We start from the raw sequence: 21,187 nt of genomic DNA on the forward strand, positions 1-21,187 counted from the left end.
ACTACTGGGTCAGGTTAAAAGTTATTATATTAATTTACAAGGCCCTTAACAACTTAGGTCCAGGGTACCTTAGGGATGGCCTGATCCCTTATATCCCTGCTTGATCACCAAGGGCTTTGGCAGAGTCATTGTTAGTGGTTCTCCACAGCTTGGATACATAGTTTGCATCAGCAAGGAGCTGATGCAAAAAGCCAGTGTGGTGTAGTGGTTAAGAGTGGTAGATTCGTAATCTGGCGTCTCCACTCCTCCACATGCAGCTGCTGGGTGACCTTGGGCTAGTCACATTTCTCTGAAGTCTCTCAGCCCCACTCACTTCACAGAGTGTTTGTTGTGGGGGAGGAAGGGAAAGGAGAATGTTAGCGCCTTGAGACTTCTTCGGGTAGTGATAAAAGCGGGATATCAAATCCAAACTCTTCTTCTACTGTTGAAATGAATCCTTTATATAGTTTGCATGGTTTGGCAGTGCTTGTTTTAAAGGAATTCACTAGTGGAGAATGAATGCAAAAGGGAACATTTTGCCTATGCAAAAAAGCACATTTAATCTTTAATAAAATACAATTATATAATAAAGCAACACTATAATAATATATGAGATTTCGGTGCTTCCTAATGGGGATATTATAAATTGGTTGTTAAGATCTCACAAAAGGGTAAATGGCAGCACATTTTTTTTAACTGGAAAGGGTAAATCTGGATTAAAGGGGTGGGAATATAAATGTTTCAATGTTAGCTCCACTGTGTGGACACTTAACAAATCTGCATACATGAAGAGCACTCATCTCACATTAAACACTTGCATGGAATTAAGCACTAACATTTAGCATTCTTCTCCATTCAACTTTTACACCACTAGCAATTATTAGAACAGCCCTAATCTCTGAGTACTTTTTGCTTTTTGTTATTTCTGCATGCAGACAGCATAGGTATTCCCCCCTGCCCCCATTCTTAATAGTCTCACACAATCTCATTTCTGGGATATAAATTATATAAAAGGTAAATATGATTGTGCATGATGTGCAAAAAGTGGACAGAGCAGTTTCTCTCTCACACATTATACTAGAACCTGGGGCCTTCCAATGAAGCTAAATATTGAAATACTCAGGTCAAACAAAAATAACTACTGCTCACAGCAAATGGCTAAACTATAATCTCACTCCCAGTGGGACTACTGTGTCAGAGGTAGCATGCCTCTGACAAATATATTGTTGGGCAAGACAAGTGGGGATAATGTTGATGCACTCTGGTCCTCCCTGAGGCCTTGCCATGACCATCGATATGTGTATAGATTAAATTTTATCAATGTTTAATTGCTTTTTAAATTTCCCCCTATGTTTTCAGAAGTTCATATTTTTATCTGTAAGCCACCTTGAGTCCCATCAAGGAAAAATGCAGGGCATAAACAAATATATAATCATAATAATCTAGCTCGCCACTGTAAGAGCAGAGTGCTAGATGGACCTTTGGCCTGATCTAGAAGGGCTCCCACTAGGGGGAAGAATATGTAGTTATTTCAATTACTCAGACTTAGTATCCATAAGGTATAGCTTGCGGGCTAAGAGAACAGCAAATCCAAGAGGCGACGGGATTTGTTTAGTCGAAAGCTGCAGTCTGATGTACTTGCCCCGGAGAAATACCTATTGATCGCATCGAACTGAGCTACATATGTCACATTAAGCGCCTCAACAACTCTCTCCCTCAACCTACCCCTCGTCAACTCCCTGACGCCATAAACCACGAGAGCAAGTCGTGAAGCATTCTGGGAAATGTAGTCGCTTTCGCACCCCTGTCTATTTGATCGCGCTCGTCCCTCCGCGACAGAAAACACTACATTTCCCGGTCGTCCTTGTGCAAAAACATCCTTCTTCATGGCTCTCGGTTTTTCCTGTACCGCGTTGCATGTTGGTACCGGTAGTCTTTTAATCACCGGGATCCCTATTCTACAAGACCTGACTTCCTGGGCGGAGGATACTACATTTACCGTGTGCCTCAGCCCGCCGCGCTTGCGCCGTGTGCATGGAAGGAGGGGAGGGGAAAGGCCGTTACGTTGCGGGCAACGGCCAGGGCAGTGAAGCGGCAGTCAGTGTTGGTGCCGGAGGCTTCCGCGTTCACTGTTAGGGCTGGTGCGCCGCGTCAGGACGAAGGGCGGCTTCTGTCAGGCTCCGTCCGTTACGGTGGGGAGGGGAGAGCGGGGCATGAAGCTGTGAGGGGCCGCGAGCCGAAGGGAGCGGGGAAGGAGAGCGGCCGCAGGCAGGCGAGAGGAAGAGGAGGAGGAGGAGGCGCGGAGCGATGTCTCAGCCGCCTCAGCAACATCCGCCTCAGCAGGAGCAGCAGCCGGTGGCCGCGCCGGTCTCGAAGAAGAGGGACCGGAGGATCTTCTCGGGGACTTGCCCGGATCCCAAGTGCCAGGCGCGGCTGTTCTTCCCGGCGCACGGGCCTCTGAGCAGCGGGAGCATCGAGTGCACGGACTGCGGGCAGCGCCATGAGCAGCGGCAACTGCTGGCGGTGGAGGAGGTGACGGACCCGGACTTGGTGCTGCACAACTTGCTGCGGAACGCGCTGCTGGGGGTGAGCGGGGCGGGGCCCCCCAGGAAGAACACCGAGTTGGTGAAAGTCATGGGCCTGTCCAACTACCACTGCAAGCTGCTGTCTCCCATCTTGGCCCGCTATGGCATGGACAAGCAGACGGGCAAGGCCAAGCTCCTGACCGAGATGAACCAGGGGGATATCTTTGACTGCGCTCTTCTGGGCGACCGTGCCTTCCTCATTGAGCCTGAGCATGTCGACACGGTAGGGTATGGCAAAGACCGCTCCGGCAGCCTTCTCTACTTGCACGACACCTTGGAGGATATCAAGAAGGCCAACAACAGCCAGGAGTGCCTCATCCCGGTCCACGTGGATGGGGATGGCCATTGCTTGGTGCACGCAATCTCCCGGGCGCTGGTGGGCAGGGAGCTGTTTTGGCACGCTTTGCGGGAGAATCTCAAGAAGCACTTTAGGGAGAATCTCAGCCGCTACAAAGCTCTCTTTCATGACTTCATTGATGCGGCAGAATGGGAAGACATCATAAACGAATGTGATCCTTTGTTTGTTCCCCCAGAGGGTGTACCAATGGGCCTTCGAAACATCCACATATTTGGATTGGCCAATGTGCTGCACCGGCCCATCATCCTCTTGGATTCCCTGAGCGGAATGCGTAGTTCAGGAGACTACTCTGCCACTTTTCTACCTGGATTGATACCAGAAGAAAAATGCATGGGAAAAGATGGCATGTTGAACAAACCTCTCTGTATTGCCTGGAGTAGTTCTGGCCGTAACCATTATATTCCTCTGGTTGGGATAAAAGGTGCTGCTTTGCCTCAATTGCCTATGAAATTACTTCCTAAAGCTTGGGGAGTACCTCAGGACCTTATTAAAAAATACATCAAATTGGAAGATGATGGTAGTTGTGTGATTGGGGGTGACAGAAGTTTGCAAGACAAATATTTGATGAGGTTGGTTGCTGCCATGGAAGAGGTTTTCATGGATAAGCATGGCATTCATCCCAGTTTAGTAGCTGATGTACATCAGTATTTCTATAGAAGGACTGGTGTAATAGGAGTTCAGCCTGAAGATGTCACAGCAGCTGCTAAAAAGGCAGTGGTGGACAACCGCCTTCACAAGTGTCTCATTTGTGGTGCCCTTTCAGAACTTCATGTTGCTCCTGAGTGGTTGGCTCCCGGAGGGAAACTCTATAATTTGGCAAAAAGTACCCATGGCCAGCTAAGGCCTGATAAAAATTATAGTTTCCCTCTTAACAATTTGGTATGTGCCTATAATCCAGTTAAGGATGTACTTGTACCTGATTATAACTTGAGTAATTTGACTGTCTGTAACTGGTGCCATGGAACATTGGTGCGTCGTGTCAGAAATGATGGTTCTGTTGTGTATTTGGATGGGGACAGAACTAATACCAGATCGACAGGTGGTAAATGTGGTTGTGGATTCAAGCATTATTGGGAAGATAAGGAGTATGACAATCTCCCTGAAGCTTTCCCAATTACTCTAGAGTGGGGTGGGAGAGTGGTGAGAGAGACGGTATACTGGTTTCAGTATGAAAGTGATCCTTCTCTAAACAGCAATGTGTATGATGTTGCAATGAAACTTGTTACCAAGCATTTTCCTGGAGAATTTGGCAGTGAGATTCTTGTCCAGAAAGTTGTCAATACCATTCTACATCAAACAGCCAAAAAGAACCCTGATGATTATACGCCTGTAAACATTGATGGGGCTCATGCCCGAAGAGTTGATGATGTGCAGCAAGGACAAGACTTGGAATCTCAACTTCCAACCAAAATAATTCTTACTGGTCAGAAAACAAAAACATTGCACAGGGAAGAGCTAAATATGAGTAAAACTGAAAGAACTATTCAGCAAAACATTGCAGAACAGGCACCTATAATGCAGAAACGCAAAACAGAAAAATTGAAACAAGCACAAAAAGTGCCACCTAGAACATCTTCCCCAGGTGCTGTTCCTGATGGGCCATCTTCTGCACCTGTTACACCTACAAAGACTCCTTATTCCCCAACGTCTACAAAAGAGAAGAAAATACGCATAACAACAAATGATGGGCGGCAGGCCATGCTCACTTTGAAATCCACAACCACATTTCTAGAACTGCAAGAAAGCATCGCTAGAGAATTTAATATTCCTCCCCATTTGCAATGTATTCGAGTTGGCTTTCCTCCCAAAGAGCTTTTGCCACCCAAAGAAGGGCAGGAAAACGAACCTGTTCCTCTACTGCATGGTGACAGAGTAACTATAGAGATTCTCAAAGGCAAGGAGGAGAGCAGCCTGACCGCTTCAGTTCACTCGGCCCATGCTGTGAAACTTGATGATGTTGCTGTTACTAGTAAAATTGCTTCCAAGGAAATCCAAGAACAAATCGACAAGGAAATGTACTCTCTGTGTCTTCTAGCAACATTTATGGGTAAGGAAAACACTTTTTTTTTCACTTTTCAAAGAGTAGAGATATGTCTAACTCTGAATTTTATAAAGCTAGAAATCCATACATGATTTGACCAACTATTAGATAAATACAAGTTGGTGTCATAATTCATAGAACCATAGCTAGAAAGGATCCCAGGGGTCATCTAGCCCAACCCCCTGCAATGCAGGAATCTTAACACACGGTCAGTCCTCTAATTTGAAACCATACCAAACACTGCTAAGCTTTGGAAATGTGCTAGTAGTTTTATTGCTGCACAACTGTTCCTCCTTTTGAAAATAATGAAACTACTTTTTTAAAAAAAGTACCTGTAACTACTGTTTCAACCAGGGATGAGAACTTGTGGCCCTTTAGACTTGCCTCTGCCAACGTGGCCAGTGATGGGAATGATAGTTCAGCAACATTTAGAAAACAGCAGATTCCCCAACCTTTGGTTTAGGGGTATTTGAAAGCCACTTTTCTCCTCTCCCAGCTTTATCTTATGTCTTCATTTGTGTAATGTTGTGCTCTGATAAATGGACTTTTCTCAGTATTCCTAATTTTTCCTCATGAAGAAATTTATTATTCTAGTAACTAGCTAGAGTTTTTTTGTGTCTGGATTCTCATTTGATTCCTATTTGCTTACTTTGCTATAAATGCTATACTTAAAGCATATATATGAAGCTGTGAAATATTTACTGCAACACCTCATCTTACTTACTGTCTTAATTTAAAGCTTAACAGGGTTTTGGTGAAGTAAAACAAACTTAAAAGCTGAACTGCTTGTCCAGAGAGTATATATAATATATGTATTTCTGCTACTCAGCCAGATCTATGGAAGGTTATACTTTAAGAAACCTTTTAAACCAAATTAATTGGCAGTGTTGCAAATAAAATCAACATATTGCAGTCTTTGCCATTCACTTGCAGGGTGCATGACATCAAAAGTATTGCTTGGTTTCCAACCAGCTGAGGCATTTTTTTAAAAAGCTCCCCCCCCCCAATATAAAACCCTTGTGATAATTGCAGAATGGCGTAACATTTGCACAATGTCATGAATGTTTTTGGCACTCGCAGTTGCATTATCTGTGCTGCTTTGAAAATTAGGCTTGTGCATTAAGGCACTAAAAATAAAATGATGGAAATGACTGTTCAAAAGAAAATGGAAGTTTCTGTGTGTAATTTTGTGAACCAAAAGCTTAACAGTGAATATTGGAAACGAAACTGAGTAGATACTATGAAACAAAAGTGAAACTGGCAACTTTACTTTTTTTAACTGAGAACAAACCTTATGAAGTGTTGTGGTCATATGACTTTTGTTATTCAGAGAAAAATATCTCTTCAGCTGTAACCATTTCTAGTAGGATAGTTCTTGTTCTCATCTGAGTATGAAGCATAAAGGTAGTATCCAAAAGAGATTGTGGCTGCATGCATGTCAGGAAACCTTTTAAGAAAAGAATACAGTGGTACCTCGGTTTAAGAACAGTTCTGTTTACGAATGACTCGGTTTACGAACTCCGAAAACTGGAAGTAGTGTCCTGGTTTGTGAACTTTACCTCAGTCTAAGAATGGAATCCAAACGGTGAAAGGACACTGGCGGCGGGAGGCCTCATTAGGGAAAGCACGCCTCCGATTAAGAATGGTTTGAGTTTAAGAACGGACTTCCGAAACTGTTTAAGTTCATAAACCGAGGTACCACTGTATTTAGGACCGGGGGGCTAGAATGTGATAGAAAGTTGGAGGACTTTAGTGACATGCTGGGAACAGGCATTTGTATTTATATATAAATGAAGTTAATATTTTTCCACCAATTATAATTATGCTAGTTAACTAGCCCTTTTTTTCCTGTTCCACAGGAGAAGATGTCTGGTCTTATGCAAAAGGACTTCCTCACTTGTTCCATCAGGGTGGTGTGTTCTACAATATAATGAAGAAAACAATGGGTATAATTTCTAACTATGTGCTTGTGTATATCATGGTTTTTAAGAGAAAATTATTGTGAAGCTTTGATTTCGTGTACATATGTATACATATAGTGGGGAGGGTGTTGCAACCATGCCATGTGTACCCCAAATGAGAAGGCAAATCAGGGTGATTCAGGCAGACTCTGTTGTTCTCTAGTTTGATTTTGCCATTATTAAGTTGTGTTTAGGCAGATCAGGGAGTTCTCATACTGCAAGTAGCTCTGTTACTTTCATTTTTCCAGAACGTTCAGTACCATGCACAATATCTCCTTGCTTGTTTTCTTTTCTCAAAATCGAAACTAAACTGACTGAGGAAACACCCAGAGCTCAAGAGGGGAGATGATGGAGAGGTGGGAGGATCTTCTGTTTTGACGGACAAGTCTAGCTTTTAATCACAATTTCACTCCCTCAAAAGGAGAGAACATACATACAATTTCTATGCAATTCTGCTAGAAAATCAAACACTTCCTCTTAAAAAACCTCAACAACTTAAATGTTTCCTGGCACGAAGTCCACTGGTTGGATCTGCCTGAACTTTGGCAAGCTTAAGCCACTCTGGATGAACTCCTTTGCCTGCAGATTATACCCACTTATGTGAAAAGGGGGGAAAATACAGTTATTTTTTAGATTCCCCTTTATAGTTATGGGAATAAAACAGTTTCAGGTTTAACGGATCAGATTCGGCCTGAGTAGCAAATCAAATCAGAATGACACAGAGCAGCTCAAACAGAGGAGGATGCTTTAGAATGCTACAGATACAAAGTCATTGATGTGGTTGCAGCACACACTTACTATAGTAGAGAGAAATGTATACTTCTTCAGGCTTTAAAGGAAATTGACAGAGTGGGTAAAGGTCTGTAAGGACTTCTGAATTAGTGGTACTGTTGTCACAATTGTTTTTCTTGTCTTCTTGAACTAAAGTGTGTGCATGCTCATTTTCTTGATTGAGGAACAAAATCTATGTTACAAGCCAAAGTCAAGAACTGAAAAGGAGAATGTGATACAATTAATCCTGAAACATAGAGCTTCAATCTAACTAGCTGCATTTGCTGGTCTCATTGTGCAGCAGGTCATTCCACTCCACCCTTTTACTACTGTAGTTCAGAGAACTTTCCAGAATGACATACAGTGGCTCAGTTTGCACATCACATTAAGTTAAACCATCGTTTATTTTAAACTATAATGTGAATGAGCAGAATTCCCAGGACACTTCTCACCTGCTGCTGCTGTGCCACTGACAAAACAATCCAGATCCTGTCTTGTCATGTCTTCTGAACATGGGCTCATGGTTTGTTTCCTCCATGAGCCCATTAATTTACCTAGGGTTTTAATAGGTCACAAGATTTTATGGTAACCATATTTGTAATGTATCTTTGTTGGTGTTTGTCCTTTGATGCTATGGCCTGTCGGCTACGCAAATAAAGTCTACTTTGTACTTTCCTCCAAACAAAGCACAAGTGGTAACCCAAGGTTTATTTTTAGGTTACTACATGTGTTTTGTTTGAAAGAAACAATCTCAGACTTGAGTTCAGGGGATACAAAAAGGCAGGATCTCGATTGTTTTGTCTGCAGCACAGCTATGGAGAAAGACTGCTTCAGGAATTTTTTATCACTATGCGCCAGTGCAATGCTTGTTCACTTTACAGTTTAAAGTCTTTGTTTATATTATGCTTTTCCTTTCATCAAGTCAGAGTTGTGACAAAGCCTCAGAATTCATTCTCTGTGTGTATCCACCCCTTTCCACTGCCTTTTATTTTATTTTTTTATTTCCCCCCCAAGCCCATAAAGCTGAACGCGCATAAATTGCAGGCTTACTGTACAATGTAATATGTTAATCAGACTGCATGCCTATTACACATATGCAGACACACTTGTGAGGCTGTAATTACCACATGAGTTCAGCGTTTTCTCTGCCCTCAAATTGATCATTTTGTTTTTCTATACAAGTTTAGATGTTTTGAATCCTTTCAGTTTTCCATTTTTTCTGCCAAGCTTGACATTGCATACCTTGAATGAGAACAGGATTGCTTTATTGTTGAAAAAACATTAGATAATTATCTTTGTTCTGACAACTTGTCCAAGCACTATGACATCTAAAAGTTCATTAAAAGATGCTAATAATAGTCAGTGCCCACTGATTTCTGTTTCGTTTCAGTATTGGCAATTGTACACCTCTAAGCCACTCTGCTTCTTTCTGGTTTTCTACTTTCCTGTGTGCTTTACATCAGGGGTGGACAAATGGAACCTGTCCACCTTCCATATGTCATTTTGATAGGTGGGTGGACGTCCAACCTGTCAATCACCTGATGTCATAGGATGTCAGGTGATTCAAACTTCCAGCTTCAAGCAGAAGCTTTTCTCCAGTCTTTGTGCTGTGGTCCAATAGTGTTAAGATCAGAGATAATTTAATTTATTATTACATTTATTATATTTCGGTGCTGCTTTTCACTCACACAAGTCACAAAGTGGCTTACATACAATAAGTACCAATAACATAATAGAACATCACAATTAAAACATAAATCATATAAAATAATTAACAAATCATGAGTAAAAGCAACCATCTTCTATACAACGCTATTAGCAAAACAACTTTAAAAATAGACTAACCAGAGCAACCACAAGATAAGAAAAATGTGTCTGCACTTTGACAATTTACTATAAAAAGCAGGCAAAGGTTTATCTTCAATCTTAGTACTACGCATCACAGTGTTAGGATCTAGGCTTGGAGATAACAAATCTTGCTATTTGATGTCATATACCAATTGACTGACAGGTGGGTGTGGTTTGCCTAAAACGGCCTTGCAGGCCACATTCAGGGGCCTGGCAAGCCTAGTTAAGCCCATGGGCCAGCAGTTCTTCACTGCTGTTAACAGTGTTTCTACCAAATTCTGCCTCCTGCCAACCTAGCAGTTTGAAAGCACGTCAAAGTGCAAGTAGATAAATAGGTACTGCTCTGGTGGGAAGGTAAACGGCATTTCCGTGCACTGCTCTGGTTCTCCAGAAGCAGCTTAGTCATGCTGGCCACATGACCTGGAAGCTGTACGCTGGCTCCCTCGGCCAGTAAAGCACCACTGTACAACCTTTTGTGCTTATAATGTGACCCTGGTATGCTTTGTTATCTGCTTCACAGCCATCATTAAGAAGCAATATATAAACTTTAAAATATCTCTTTCCCCTTTCTGTAGGTCTGGCTGATGGTAGGCATTGTACTTTTCCACACTTGCCTGGTAAGACGTTTGTGTACAATGCAGCAGAAGATAGAGTGGAACTTTGTGTGGATGTTGCTGGGCATTTTCCTGTGGGCGCCGATGTTGAAGACTTGGTTAAGGAGGCCCTAAGCCAAGTGCGAGCAGAAGCTTCTTCAAGAAGCCGGGAAGCAAGTCCTTCACATGGACTCCTAAAGTTAGGTAGCGGTGGTGTAGTTAAAAAGAAGTCAGAGCAACTTCACAATATAACAGCGTTTCAGGGGAAAGGCCATTCTTTAGGAAGTGCAGCTGGTAGCCAATCACTTCATCAAAGAGCTAGGGAAGCTCCACTGTTAAGAAAGCAAAGCACAAGCACAGACTTCAGTCCAAGTTCTGCTAAATCTGAGTCTTCAGTGTACACAGGTGATTCTGGAAACAGTGAGCTAATACGGATAGCTCCTGGAGTAGGAACCATGAGAGACAGCAGGCAGCTTGATCCTAATTTGATTGAGGCACAACGGAAAAAATTGCAGGAAATGGTTTCTTCGATTCAGGCTTCAATGGACAGACACATGCGGGATCAGAATACAGAGCAGTCGGCGACACAAGACTTCTCTCAAAGAAAACTGGAAGCCGCAAGTTCATCTATTAAAACAAGGAGCCCTCAGACTGGTTTGTCTGAATCCTTTTCTTTATCAAGTGGCAGCGGACATCTGAATGCAGAAACAACTGACAGTAATATGTCAAATGCAGTGGGAACAACATTCTCCACAAGATCAAAAGCACAGAAGGGAAATTCTGTGGAAGAGCCTGAAGAGATGGATAGTCAAGATGCAGAAATCACTAATACATCTGAGCCAATGGATCATTCATGAATAGTTAACAACTGATAAAATACAGGAGATTACTGTGCAAATGTAATGTTTGTTGGCTGGGCCACATAAGATTAGTAATTGAATCTTGTATGTTTCAAAGATTATAGCTTACTCATTGCATGATAGCAAGTGTGTGATAGACAATAGCTTTTAATATGCCATTTTGCTGCCCAGGTTAGCTCTCAGTTACCTGTAAATTAGTTATTAGAATATGCACTGGGATGAATATCTGCTGTAGATGTGGGTTCTTTTTTTTTGTAATTTTATTTCTGTTAAAGTCTTAATCCTCCAGCCCATGTGAAATCATTATGTTTCAAAGATTAATATGTGAAAAGAAAATCTGACAAATGTAGTGTGTTGGTTCCAGCATAAAGAGGCATTCCCTTAGATCTGAACACTTTGCATCCATTTAGATTTTCAGGTTTCTCAAAAACCCACGTATATTTATTGAGATCTCTTTAAAAGTTGTACATTTAAAGAATGATAGGGCAAAGTGCTATATAGTATAAGATGAATCTAAAGCAAAGGTGATGCAGCAATGCATGGCGGACTGAGCCAGCACAGCTTTTTCACTGCCCTGTTGGCTAGTGATTGCATGTTTCATTTTGAGCTGGTAAAGTACTATCGTGTGCTTTACATTGCAAAGGCAGTAGTATGCAAGTATTTTAAGAAACTGCAGCAGGCTAATAAGGAATTGCTTTTTGTGCAGGAAGATTTTGAAAAATAACAGTTGGTTATCAGTGCTGGCTATTAACACTTTCTAAGCATGTTGGATTAATGGAATTTAACAGAAGTTTCATCAGATTTACAGCGATATAGTAACAGTTTCTTTTTGACTCCCTGAAATGGGAAATCCTTAGTGTTTCACTTTTATGCAAGTCTTCATGCATCACGTTGATTAAACTGTCATCCACTTAAACAGCATATTCATCAGATCTACAGTGCTATTTTTTACTAAGCAGCCATAGTATTTGCTCCGTAAAGATAGAATATTTATCTTGATACTGATGTTGCACTTTTGCCTCTTTGCTTATTTCTATTTTATGTGCATTATTACTGCTTCATCTAATGAAAATAAACTTGAAACAGTAAATGACTTATAATACAGAAGAGATACTGAAAAGAAATCTGAAGTGCTTAGCTATTGAAGCCAGTGTTTACTCAACATGCAAGTTTTACCTGGTCCACAAATACTAAGTTTGTATTAATGTTTATATTCTGAAAATATGCTCACACTTTCTGCAGTTATAATCACACAGGAAACCTCTAAGCAATGCTATGATAAAATGTCCCAAGTAAGGGAAGGTTTATTTTTTATATGGGAAATTAACCGAAGGTAAAACTGCCTTGGTTCATTCAACTATATTAATCCATTCAAACACCCTTTTTGCTTTTCTCATTCAGGGACTAAATCTTTTGTTATTTCATGCACTGCTTATATATAAAACATACAAATACAACTTTCATAAATAAATGATTTCAAATATATAGTTTTGCTGCTTAATTTGGTCAAGAAATGAAATATGTGATGTAAATAGGGAATTCTAAAATTGATCATGCCACACAGAACAGGATGCTTGAGGCGGAATATAAAAAACCACTGTAACTTCTAACAAACGCACAACCAGACTTGTGGCCATGGCCCAAAGTGTTTTCCATTTGCAAGGGATTGTGCAGGGGTGGGTGATATTGGACTTTCTGGCACAGCAATATCCTATGCCCCAGTTTAAAGGTAGCTTTTAATATATTATGAGATGGCTTGTGAGACAAACCAGAATGTAACTACTCTTTCTCTGACCATATGGATATCTGCACTGGATATCTAAATCCTGAAAATTCAGTTAACATCTCTGGCTTCTATCACATAAGCTTGGGAATTCCAGTATTTTTGGAAATATTTTTGTGGGGGATTTATAGCACAGAGCGACGGTTCCCAGGATTCTTTGGATGAGAATCATGGCCACTGTTAGCTTAAAATTGGCTTGGATTATAGGGTTGATAAACAGCCTGGTGGTTTGATATTTTTCTCCTTAGCTTGGAAATACTTTGATGGTTTTTCATTGTGTGCAAAGGAGGATAATTGTCAACATCCTTTACGCAAAAATGCATGTATAAATGAGCAAGAGCTGTAAAGTTGGGAAGGCATGGGTGATTTTATAATTTAATGTGGTGTGAACTAAGAGTTAAGTACATCTTTTCTGTTCCTTGTAGAAATCCTTTCTGTTGAGGAATTGTGTTATGACTCTTCATTTTTCCCTACTCAGAAAATAAAAATACAAAGTTATTCACTTTGTATTCTTGCCCTTGTGTGATGTGTTGAAAAGATGTTTGCAATGCTCTGTTTGTAAAATGAAAATAGTAAAGGATTAGGACAAGGCTGAGAAACCTGTGACCTTCTAGATGCCATTCAACTTAATCCACCCCAGCCAGCATGGCCAATATTCATGGAAGGCGACAGGTTTTCCCATCCTGGCTTAGGAGTGTTATGGAAAAAATACTGCTGTAGCTGTAAGTATGCTGGGGAAGCGTTAACATTTAATTTTTTATATTGCAAGTGTGCAATGTAAGCTTATCTCCATCAAAGTTAATGGGATTAATGTGCACAAATAAATGGTGGTCTCATTCACTTTGATGAGACATAGTTGCCACTAATGTGATATATTTCACTTAGTAAGCTTAAGTGTAGCCTTTATAAGCAGATGCAACTAGTTACAGGATTGCAGCTTCAGCGAGTGATTGAGAGTCCTCTATAAAATGAATTTATGGAAAATCTCAGATGTGGCAAGGGGATGCCTGAAGTGCATTTACTTTAGACATTTCAAAATTCTGTCCCTTATTATTCACCAACCGTCAGGCTTTCTGATGTCTGTGGGTCTAAAAATTTGACAGTTGAAAGGCCATAGCTTTCTTTCAAACACTGTTAAGTCGGTCAAAAAAGCTTGTTCTTGAACAGCAAGTTTAATGTATATATAAAAATATGAATGGGAAGTGGGAATACAGTAGTAGCACAGCAGCACCAATACACTGGTTTACTCAGGAGGGAGTAAATTCTGTACAATTAGAGAAGAAAAATGAAGAAGTAAGTGCATTCTAGAAATTTCTGGAATTGCTGCATACTGATTTGCTTTCCATTAGTAGTATTTTAGTGGGTATACAAGGTGCACTTACTACATTACTGTTCTATATTTCTCTGGAGAGTCAACCCTTGGATGTTTCAGCTTTAAAAACTTACCCTAATTATTTCACAACTGAAAAAATGGCTTGCTCACTTAATTTCACTTTTGAATGTTTGTTGTAGTATACTTCTACCCAGCTAAAAATAAAGTAGCAAGGTGTAACAAAGTTTCTGATTTTTAAAAATAATATTTGATCTTTCCCCTTCTTTGCCTGTATAATGTGTTCCTCTCATTTAGCCTTAAATAATCTACATTTTCAGTTGAAATTGACTTGTTATAGGGGCAGTATTTAGTTGCTGTGTTTATGGTCCAGACATGACGTCTATTCTCTGCTTTAGTAAAGATCACAGAAGACCACTGCTGCAGCTGTATACTAAATGCTATAGAAAGGATGTATTTTCCAAAACCAAAATGGCTTTTTTCTGAAGGGACAAATTTGAGTATATCTGCATAATGGAGAGCTTTGATGACTGCTCTTCCCTGTGCACATGCAATCCACCTAGATTTCATATAAGCCCAATGTGTGTGAATTATCCCCAATTTCCACCAATTCTAGTGGAACTCAATTATGTGTATGCTTAGAATTCAGATCTAAGCTACTTTTTCTTTGGGTCAGTTTGACATGCTGGATGCTAATCAGACTGTCACAACCTCAGTTTGGGGACTGACATTCCAGCAAAAAGCTTTGTTCAATATATACTTGTGAATATCCCCTAGTATTTTAAAGTGTTGCATTTAAAATACTTTAAGGCAGCATTCCAACTTTGCCCCTATGATTGTAGTAAAGTTAAAAGACTGAACAGTGATTTGTATTTTTAGATTTCATTTTAATGAAGGTTATTGCCAGGAAGAGAAATAGTGCACTTTTGGAAGTAATTGAGTAAAAAAAATGTATAAATAAGCATTAGTACTGTATATATTTAGGAAACCTTTGAAAACAGCAAGTGCTTTACAAATTGAATACAATTAGAATAGCAATGATACCATGTTCACAATGCTGGCTGTTCAGCACACTCAGATTTTATTTGTGGTTGCTGTACTAATTTGTTTTTTTTTTTTTATCTGTATTGTATCAATAGTGTATTATAACAGTGTACTATATTACACTTTATTGTACAGTATTTGGGATTTTCTTTGATTGCTATATTAAAAACATAAGCTAAACAACTTTTTCCTAATTTCTATACCAACATTATTGTTATTAGTACTGTGGGCAAAGGCCAGCTTTTTCTGTCTTTTGTCAGAGTTAGCTGCTATGGCTGGGTGGAAGTGAGCCACACGCGAGCAGCAACCCAGGTTTTCACCTGAACGGATCTGCAAGCTATTCTCCCATAACTGTGTCCATGAATTAATTTTTTTAAATCATATTTCACTTGTCGCCATCTGGGTCCCAAAGCAGCTTAACAAAATGAAAGCATACAAAACATTAAAAACCTACATTACACATTTGATATTAAAACTGCAAAAAAAACCAGCATTAATGGTGCAAAGGCCTGGACTAAAATATTTTAACCAGGCATCCAGAACATATTGAGGATAGTACCTTCCTAATTTATAGTGGGAGTAAATTCTGTAGAGTCGGATGTGATTCATCCCTTCCCGTACCTTGAGTGCTTGCGACTTCTGGAATTTTATTTTTATTTTTTATTGACCACATGAGAGGTCAAATGTTGATGTAGCCAGTATGTTTTAATGATTATATCCCAGGATTGCAAGCAGAAGAGCAAATGTAAATAAGGCTGATGGGAACTATTTTTCAGAATACTGGATTAAGAGGCGGGAAAGAGCCTGTGGAGTTTCTGCTTCTAAATATTTATCGGGTTTCTACTCTCTTCCTCCCAGAAATTTGCATGGGGAACTTACAGACTGTATCCATTAATACCTGGCTAGCCTTAAATTCGCTTCACTTCAGAGAAGCATACCTTCCGGAGATTTTCTGGATTACAGGATGTGGGCAAAGGGTTGAGGCGGAATTGCTAGTTCATGAGCTAAAGCTGTATGAGGAACCTGTGGCCCTTCAGAAGTTGCTGGACTGGTTCCCATCGTTCCTAACCATTGGCCATGCTGTCTACAGCTGATGAGCACTGGAGACCAACACTTGAAGGGTCACTGACAGTAGCAGATGGCATGGTGGTGTGCCACTGTTCACCTGATTCTCTGGGTGCATGTGGTGCAGCTGATAGTGCAAGATAAAGGGGCAAGGAATCAGTGAGATCAGGGTAGTGCAAGCGCACCAGTGGAGCACTCCAACAGGTATGTTTCCCCTGAATGGACATTGCCATCTCCTGGCCTCTCTACTTCACAGCAAGCAACAGTAAGTAAGCACTGTATAGATCAGGTGAGCAGCAGCACCCCATCACAAGGCCTCTCCATGTCACAGTTTTCCCACCCTGAGTTAAAAGGCATGTGCAGAACAGCCTAGGTGCCTATGCGAAAAGCAGATTAACGAAAAGGGTGTATAGTGTTGTTTTCTTTCTTTGAAGGACAAGTGTTTTACAAGTATCTATAGCAACACTGTTTGGAGTCTTCCTGTGCATGTAGCTGAAACAAAACCGCACCACTCAAACTACGTGACATGAACCAGTAGACGTAAGGGGTAACCTTGAGGCAGGCACAAACAATAACAGTGGAAAGAACTGGTAGGGAAAATCCCTAAGCAGGGCAGCTGCTACCCCCAAACCACCCGCTAACAGCTCAATGGAAGAATGACATGCTGCCACAGAAGGAACTGCCAACTAGGTGAGATAGAATGGAGTGGATGAAACAGAAGGATACAAAATATATTGGATAGAACTGTCTCATTCTCTGTATAGGTCACTTTCTGGTTCACTTCCTGATCCTTATTTGGAAGAAAATGCATTAATTCAGAGTTGTTAATCTTTGCTTAGCTATAATTATATATCAAAACATTTTCAATTAGGACTAAAAAGGTAAAGGTACCCCTGCCTGTACAGGCCAGTCTTGACAGACTCTAGGGTTGTGCGCCCATCTCACTCAAGAGGCCAGCGCTGTCTGGAGACACTTCCGGGTCACGTGGCCAGCGTGACATCGCTGCTCTGGCGAGCCAGAGCTGCACACGGAAACGCCGTTTACCTTCCCGCTAGTAAGCGGTCCCTATTTATCTACTTGCACCCGGGGGTGCTTTCGAACTGCTAGGTTGGCAGGCGCTGGGACCGAACAACGGGAGCGCACCCCGCCGCGGGGATTTGAACCGCCGACCTGACGATCGGCAAGCCCTAGGCGCTGAGGCTTTAACCCACAGCGCCACCCGCGTTCAATTAGGACTAGTCAAGTACTAATGTATAATGAAAACAATTCTAAAAGATTACCAAGTTTAATAATAATAATAATAATAATAATAATACAGAGAATAATCAAAATCTGCTGGGGGACATAAGTAGATAACAACCATAAATGTCATGATATGGAACACATGACTACAAGCCTGGAAAACTCCCCCCGCCCCCCTTCCCCAGCCTGCTCTTAGCCGCTAGTAAGAACAGTAAGCTGCTGACACCTTGTCTAGAATTGCATGGGTGTAATCATTGGGGAGTTGAATCTACAAATGTCATGTGGTGCTGCATTTGGGAGATGTGTTCCAAGTGAATGTGGATGGCTGAACTTAGAATTGTGCTTCAGTCTCCTTGAAGATACAGTGGTACCTCGGGTTAAGTACTTAATTCGTTCCGGAGGTCCGTTCCTAACCTGAAACTGTTCTTAACCTGACGCACCACTTTAGCTAATGGGGCCTCCTGCTGCCGCTGCACTGCCGGACCACGATTTCTGTTCTCATCCTGAAGCAAAGTTCTTAACCTGAGGTACTATTTCTGGGTTAGTGGAGTCTGTAACCTGAAGCGTATGTAACCTGAAGTGTATGTAACCCGAGGTACCACTGTAACAGAATTCTGCCCAATGCTGCAGCTGAAGTGTGTTGTGGATGTCAGCTGGGCATCCAATTCAGTTGGTTGAGTTGGGCTGCAGTGCCTTATTCATTGCAACGTGAACATAATCCTATGTTTGGCAAGCATAGCCACAGAAAGGCATGTAGAATGCCATGTGAGGAGCCCAGAATGGTTCTTGCAGCATTGGCAAGAATGGAGAGGAGACAACAGCCCCTCGCAGCATATATTGATGGCTGTCCCTGCCTGCCTACAATGAGTTAGGTCCTGTTGCCAGAATGTCAGGATGAATTTCCCTTTTCTATAGGTACTAGAATCTGCTTCTTGGAGCCACAGCCTTGCTGCAGTGGCTCACTGGGCCAAATTGTTGTTAGGGAACACCTTTGAATGTTGCAACATACAGGGATGTGTAGTTTGCTTGAGTTAGCTGAATCTCTATGACTAGTGCAGTGATTCTCCATTGGCACAAACTGGCTACCAATTCCATCTGAAAGGCTTGAGAGTGTTGATATTTACCCACCTCACGCTTACTTGCTGAGGCCTTTCCATAGGTTAGTGGTTTAAATAACATCTTGTCATCCTCATGCCCCTCTCAGCTGACCATACTGGAAGCTCCTCCATCCTATTTATGGAACATGTAACTCATGAGTCTGCATGAAACGTTCAAAAATAGAAATGGCCATAATTCATGAGTTACAATATCCATCTGAGGCTGTATAGCTGTTTCCCTGGCAGGCTTATATGTGTATTGTACTGCAAGCTATCCTGTTAAAATAGGGTTTGTTTTGTTTGTTTGTTTTAAAAAGGCAATGGAATAGAACTTCACAAAATGCATCCTGTTCTATATTCAAAATATTTTGGACCTCAACTAGAAACTTTCAGCTTATTGAGCAACATAGTACAGCCTTATCTGTAGTCAGCAGACTTTAAACAGCTGCAGTTCCTCCACTAAATGGATGACTCAGTTGTTGGAAATGTGGAATTGAAATATTGCTAGATAAAAAAAAATGTAGTTGAAATATTGCTAGATCAGGAAAATGTAGTTATCGAGTCTTCTCACAAAGCTGCAAAGACTTATTGAAAAGCATTTTGAATGATTCAGTATTCAAACACTTCTAACATCCTGTAAGCAAGCTTCCTCAGTAGACACCTGTTAATTCTTGTGAACCTTTGGACAGTGGCAGTAGTGCATCATGGCAGATCTACTAAGAAATGTAAATTCATATAGGTCTTAAAAATGGGGTTGTTTATTGCACACTGACATGAATCAAAATAGACACGTTTAACACTTCAACGGCTGTTAGTTCCATTGCATGGTGCTGATAATGCCAGGGTCATGGGTTCAATGCCTATATGGGCCAACTACATATTGCTGTATTGCAGAGAGATGGACTAAATGATATTGGAATCCCTTCCAGCCCTGCAATTCTGTGAATCCAGGTCAGCAACAGTACATATGTATTGTGTATAGCAGTGTGAGAAAATTAGCTAAATAAAATCACAACTAAACAGATACACACACAACATACATTCAGAAAGGAGGAAGCACAGAGGGCATGAGAGTGAGAAGGCACACTAGCCATGGGGGTAGCCAGGATTTTTGTTGGGGGGGCAGGCTTTTGTTTTTTTTGGGGGGGGGGGCAGAACCTCAGCTATGTATTTTTAATTGATTTTTATTGATGGGGGGCAGCTGCCCCTCCCTGTCCCCCCCCTGGCTACACCCGTGACACTGGCTCATTCTTTCCAAATGGGCTCACTTGGCAGACTAGGCCTCAGCTTTGTGCAGCTGAACAGGGAGAATCAGAGAGGCACAGTCACACACACATGGAGATAAGAAGTTCAGAACAGATCTAAAAATACAGCCATACCTAGACAGGTAGAGGAAGAGCAGATGTGGAGGCTACGATTGGAAGGGAAAGGGCCTCCAGAATATTGGAGAGGGAGGAAAGGTTACCAGTGGACAATAAAACTGGCACAGGATAACTGAGTTATGTTGAAGCTCCTGAGTTATGCAGGAAAACAGTTGAGGAAAACAGGGAAGAGGGAGTCCTGAAAACAATGGCTTGTTGTCAGCTGGAAGAAGGAGCCTTGCTTCAATAACTACCATGATTTGATTTCAGATTCAGACGATGGGCCCATAAAGGCACATAGCTGTCAACTTTCAGATTTGAAAATAAGGGATCAGCAGCCTTGAAAATAAGGGATCAGCAGCCTCACCTGTCCCGGGGACAGTTTACGGGATATCTAACAGGATAGCAGCGGGAAGCATCAGGAAATGGCGCTGGAATAAGGGAATTTCCCTCAAAAAAAAGGGAAGGTTGACAGCTATGGAAGGGCACCACATTGTACCGAGGTCACATCCTGTGCATATGACTTGCCAACATCATCTCCATTTGTGTTTTCCTGAATGTCTGGGTAGCACTACTAATTATCCTGGCACTTCAAGGTACAGTTGCCAGCAGTGAGCTCAGCTTCTCACAACTGAAACACATCAGAATGTGATCCATGGTGGATGAGAGGCTCCCATCCCTTGCTATCCCATCCATCAAAGAACGGCATTGCTCAAAACCCTCATCTCTCTGCATTTGCACAAGCCAAAGGCCGAAAAGCCACATTCTGAGTAGTGGCATCGCACTATGTAACACAACAGATGTGTCACAGATTTTACTTTTAATAAGTTTTCTGTTTTGTAGCAGTTCCTATCTCAGTAAGCATAATTAATTTTGGAATATCCATTATGTTATCTTTAAAAATAATAAAATAAAATAAAATAAAAAGCCATCCAGCTTACCCCTTACAGCTTACTTTATTGTAATTTATGCAATAATTTATATAGTGCTTCTAACGTTTGGTTGTATTTGAAGTGAACTAGCTACCTAGCACAAATGACATTGAAGTTGAAGTTGAAAAAGAAGCATACAGTACTTTAAAGCTAATTGAGGGAAGATAATTTTTGTAGTTAGTACCCCAGAAACTAATAGAACATTGGGGGGTGGGGGTGGATGTTACAGGCGCTTGCTTTTTGCTTCTCACTGCAGCAGAGAGTACATAAAAAAACGCATCGGCTGAGCTCAGGTGGACCTTCCCCTAAGGCCGCCCCTGAATTCACATTTACTGTC

General features: G+C 41.3%; 1 protein-coding gene across 1 annotated transcript; it reads left to right on the top strand.

The window, feature by feature from the left end:
• Window positions 1-1,828: 1,828 nt before the first annotated feature.
• VCPIP1 (valosin containing protein interacting protein 1) lies at window positions 1,829-15,333 on the top strand. Its single transcript, XM_083450931.1, has 3 exons — window positions 1,829-4,969; window positions 6,823-6,909; window positions 10,119-15,333. The coding sequence occupies exons 1-3, from the start codon at window positions 2,287-2,289 to the stop codon at window positions 10,991-10,993; spliced, it is 3,645 nt and encodes a 1,214-aa protein (XP_083307057.1). The 5' UTR covers window positions 1,829-2,286; the 3' UTR covers window positions 10,994-15,333.
• Window positions 15,334-21,187: the final 5,854 nt, after the last annotated feature.

This window comes from Podarcis tiliguerta, assembly GCF_965153285.1.
Source record: "Podarcis tiliguerta genome assembly, chromosome: 7".
Lineage (NCBI taxonomy): Eukaryota > Metazoa > Chordata > Lepidosauria > Squamata > Lacertidae > Podarcis > Podarcis tiliguerta.

Excerpts from the sequence above, each read along its gene's own strand:
- VCPIP1 (XM_083450931.1), top strand. The coding sequence starts at position 2,287 with ATGTCTCAGCCGCCTCAGCAACATCCGCCTCAGCAGGAGCAGCAGCCG. Across the intron at positions 4,970-6,822 it reads TCTTCTAGCAACATTTATGG|GAGAAGATGTCTGGTCTTAT; the intron begins GTAAGGAAAACA and ends CCTGTTCCACAG. Across the intron at positions 6,910-10,118 it reads TATAATGAAGAAAACAATGG|GTCTGGCTGATGGTAGGCAT; the intron begins GTATAATTTCTA and ends CCCTTTCTGTAG.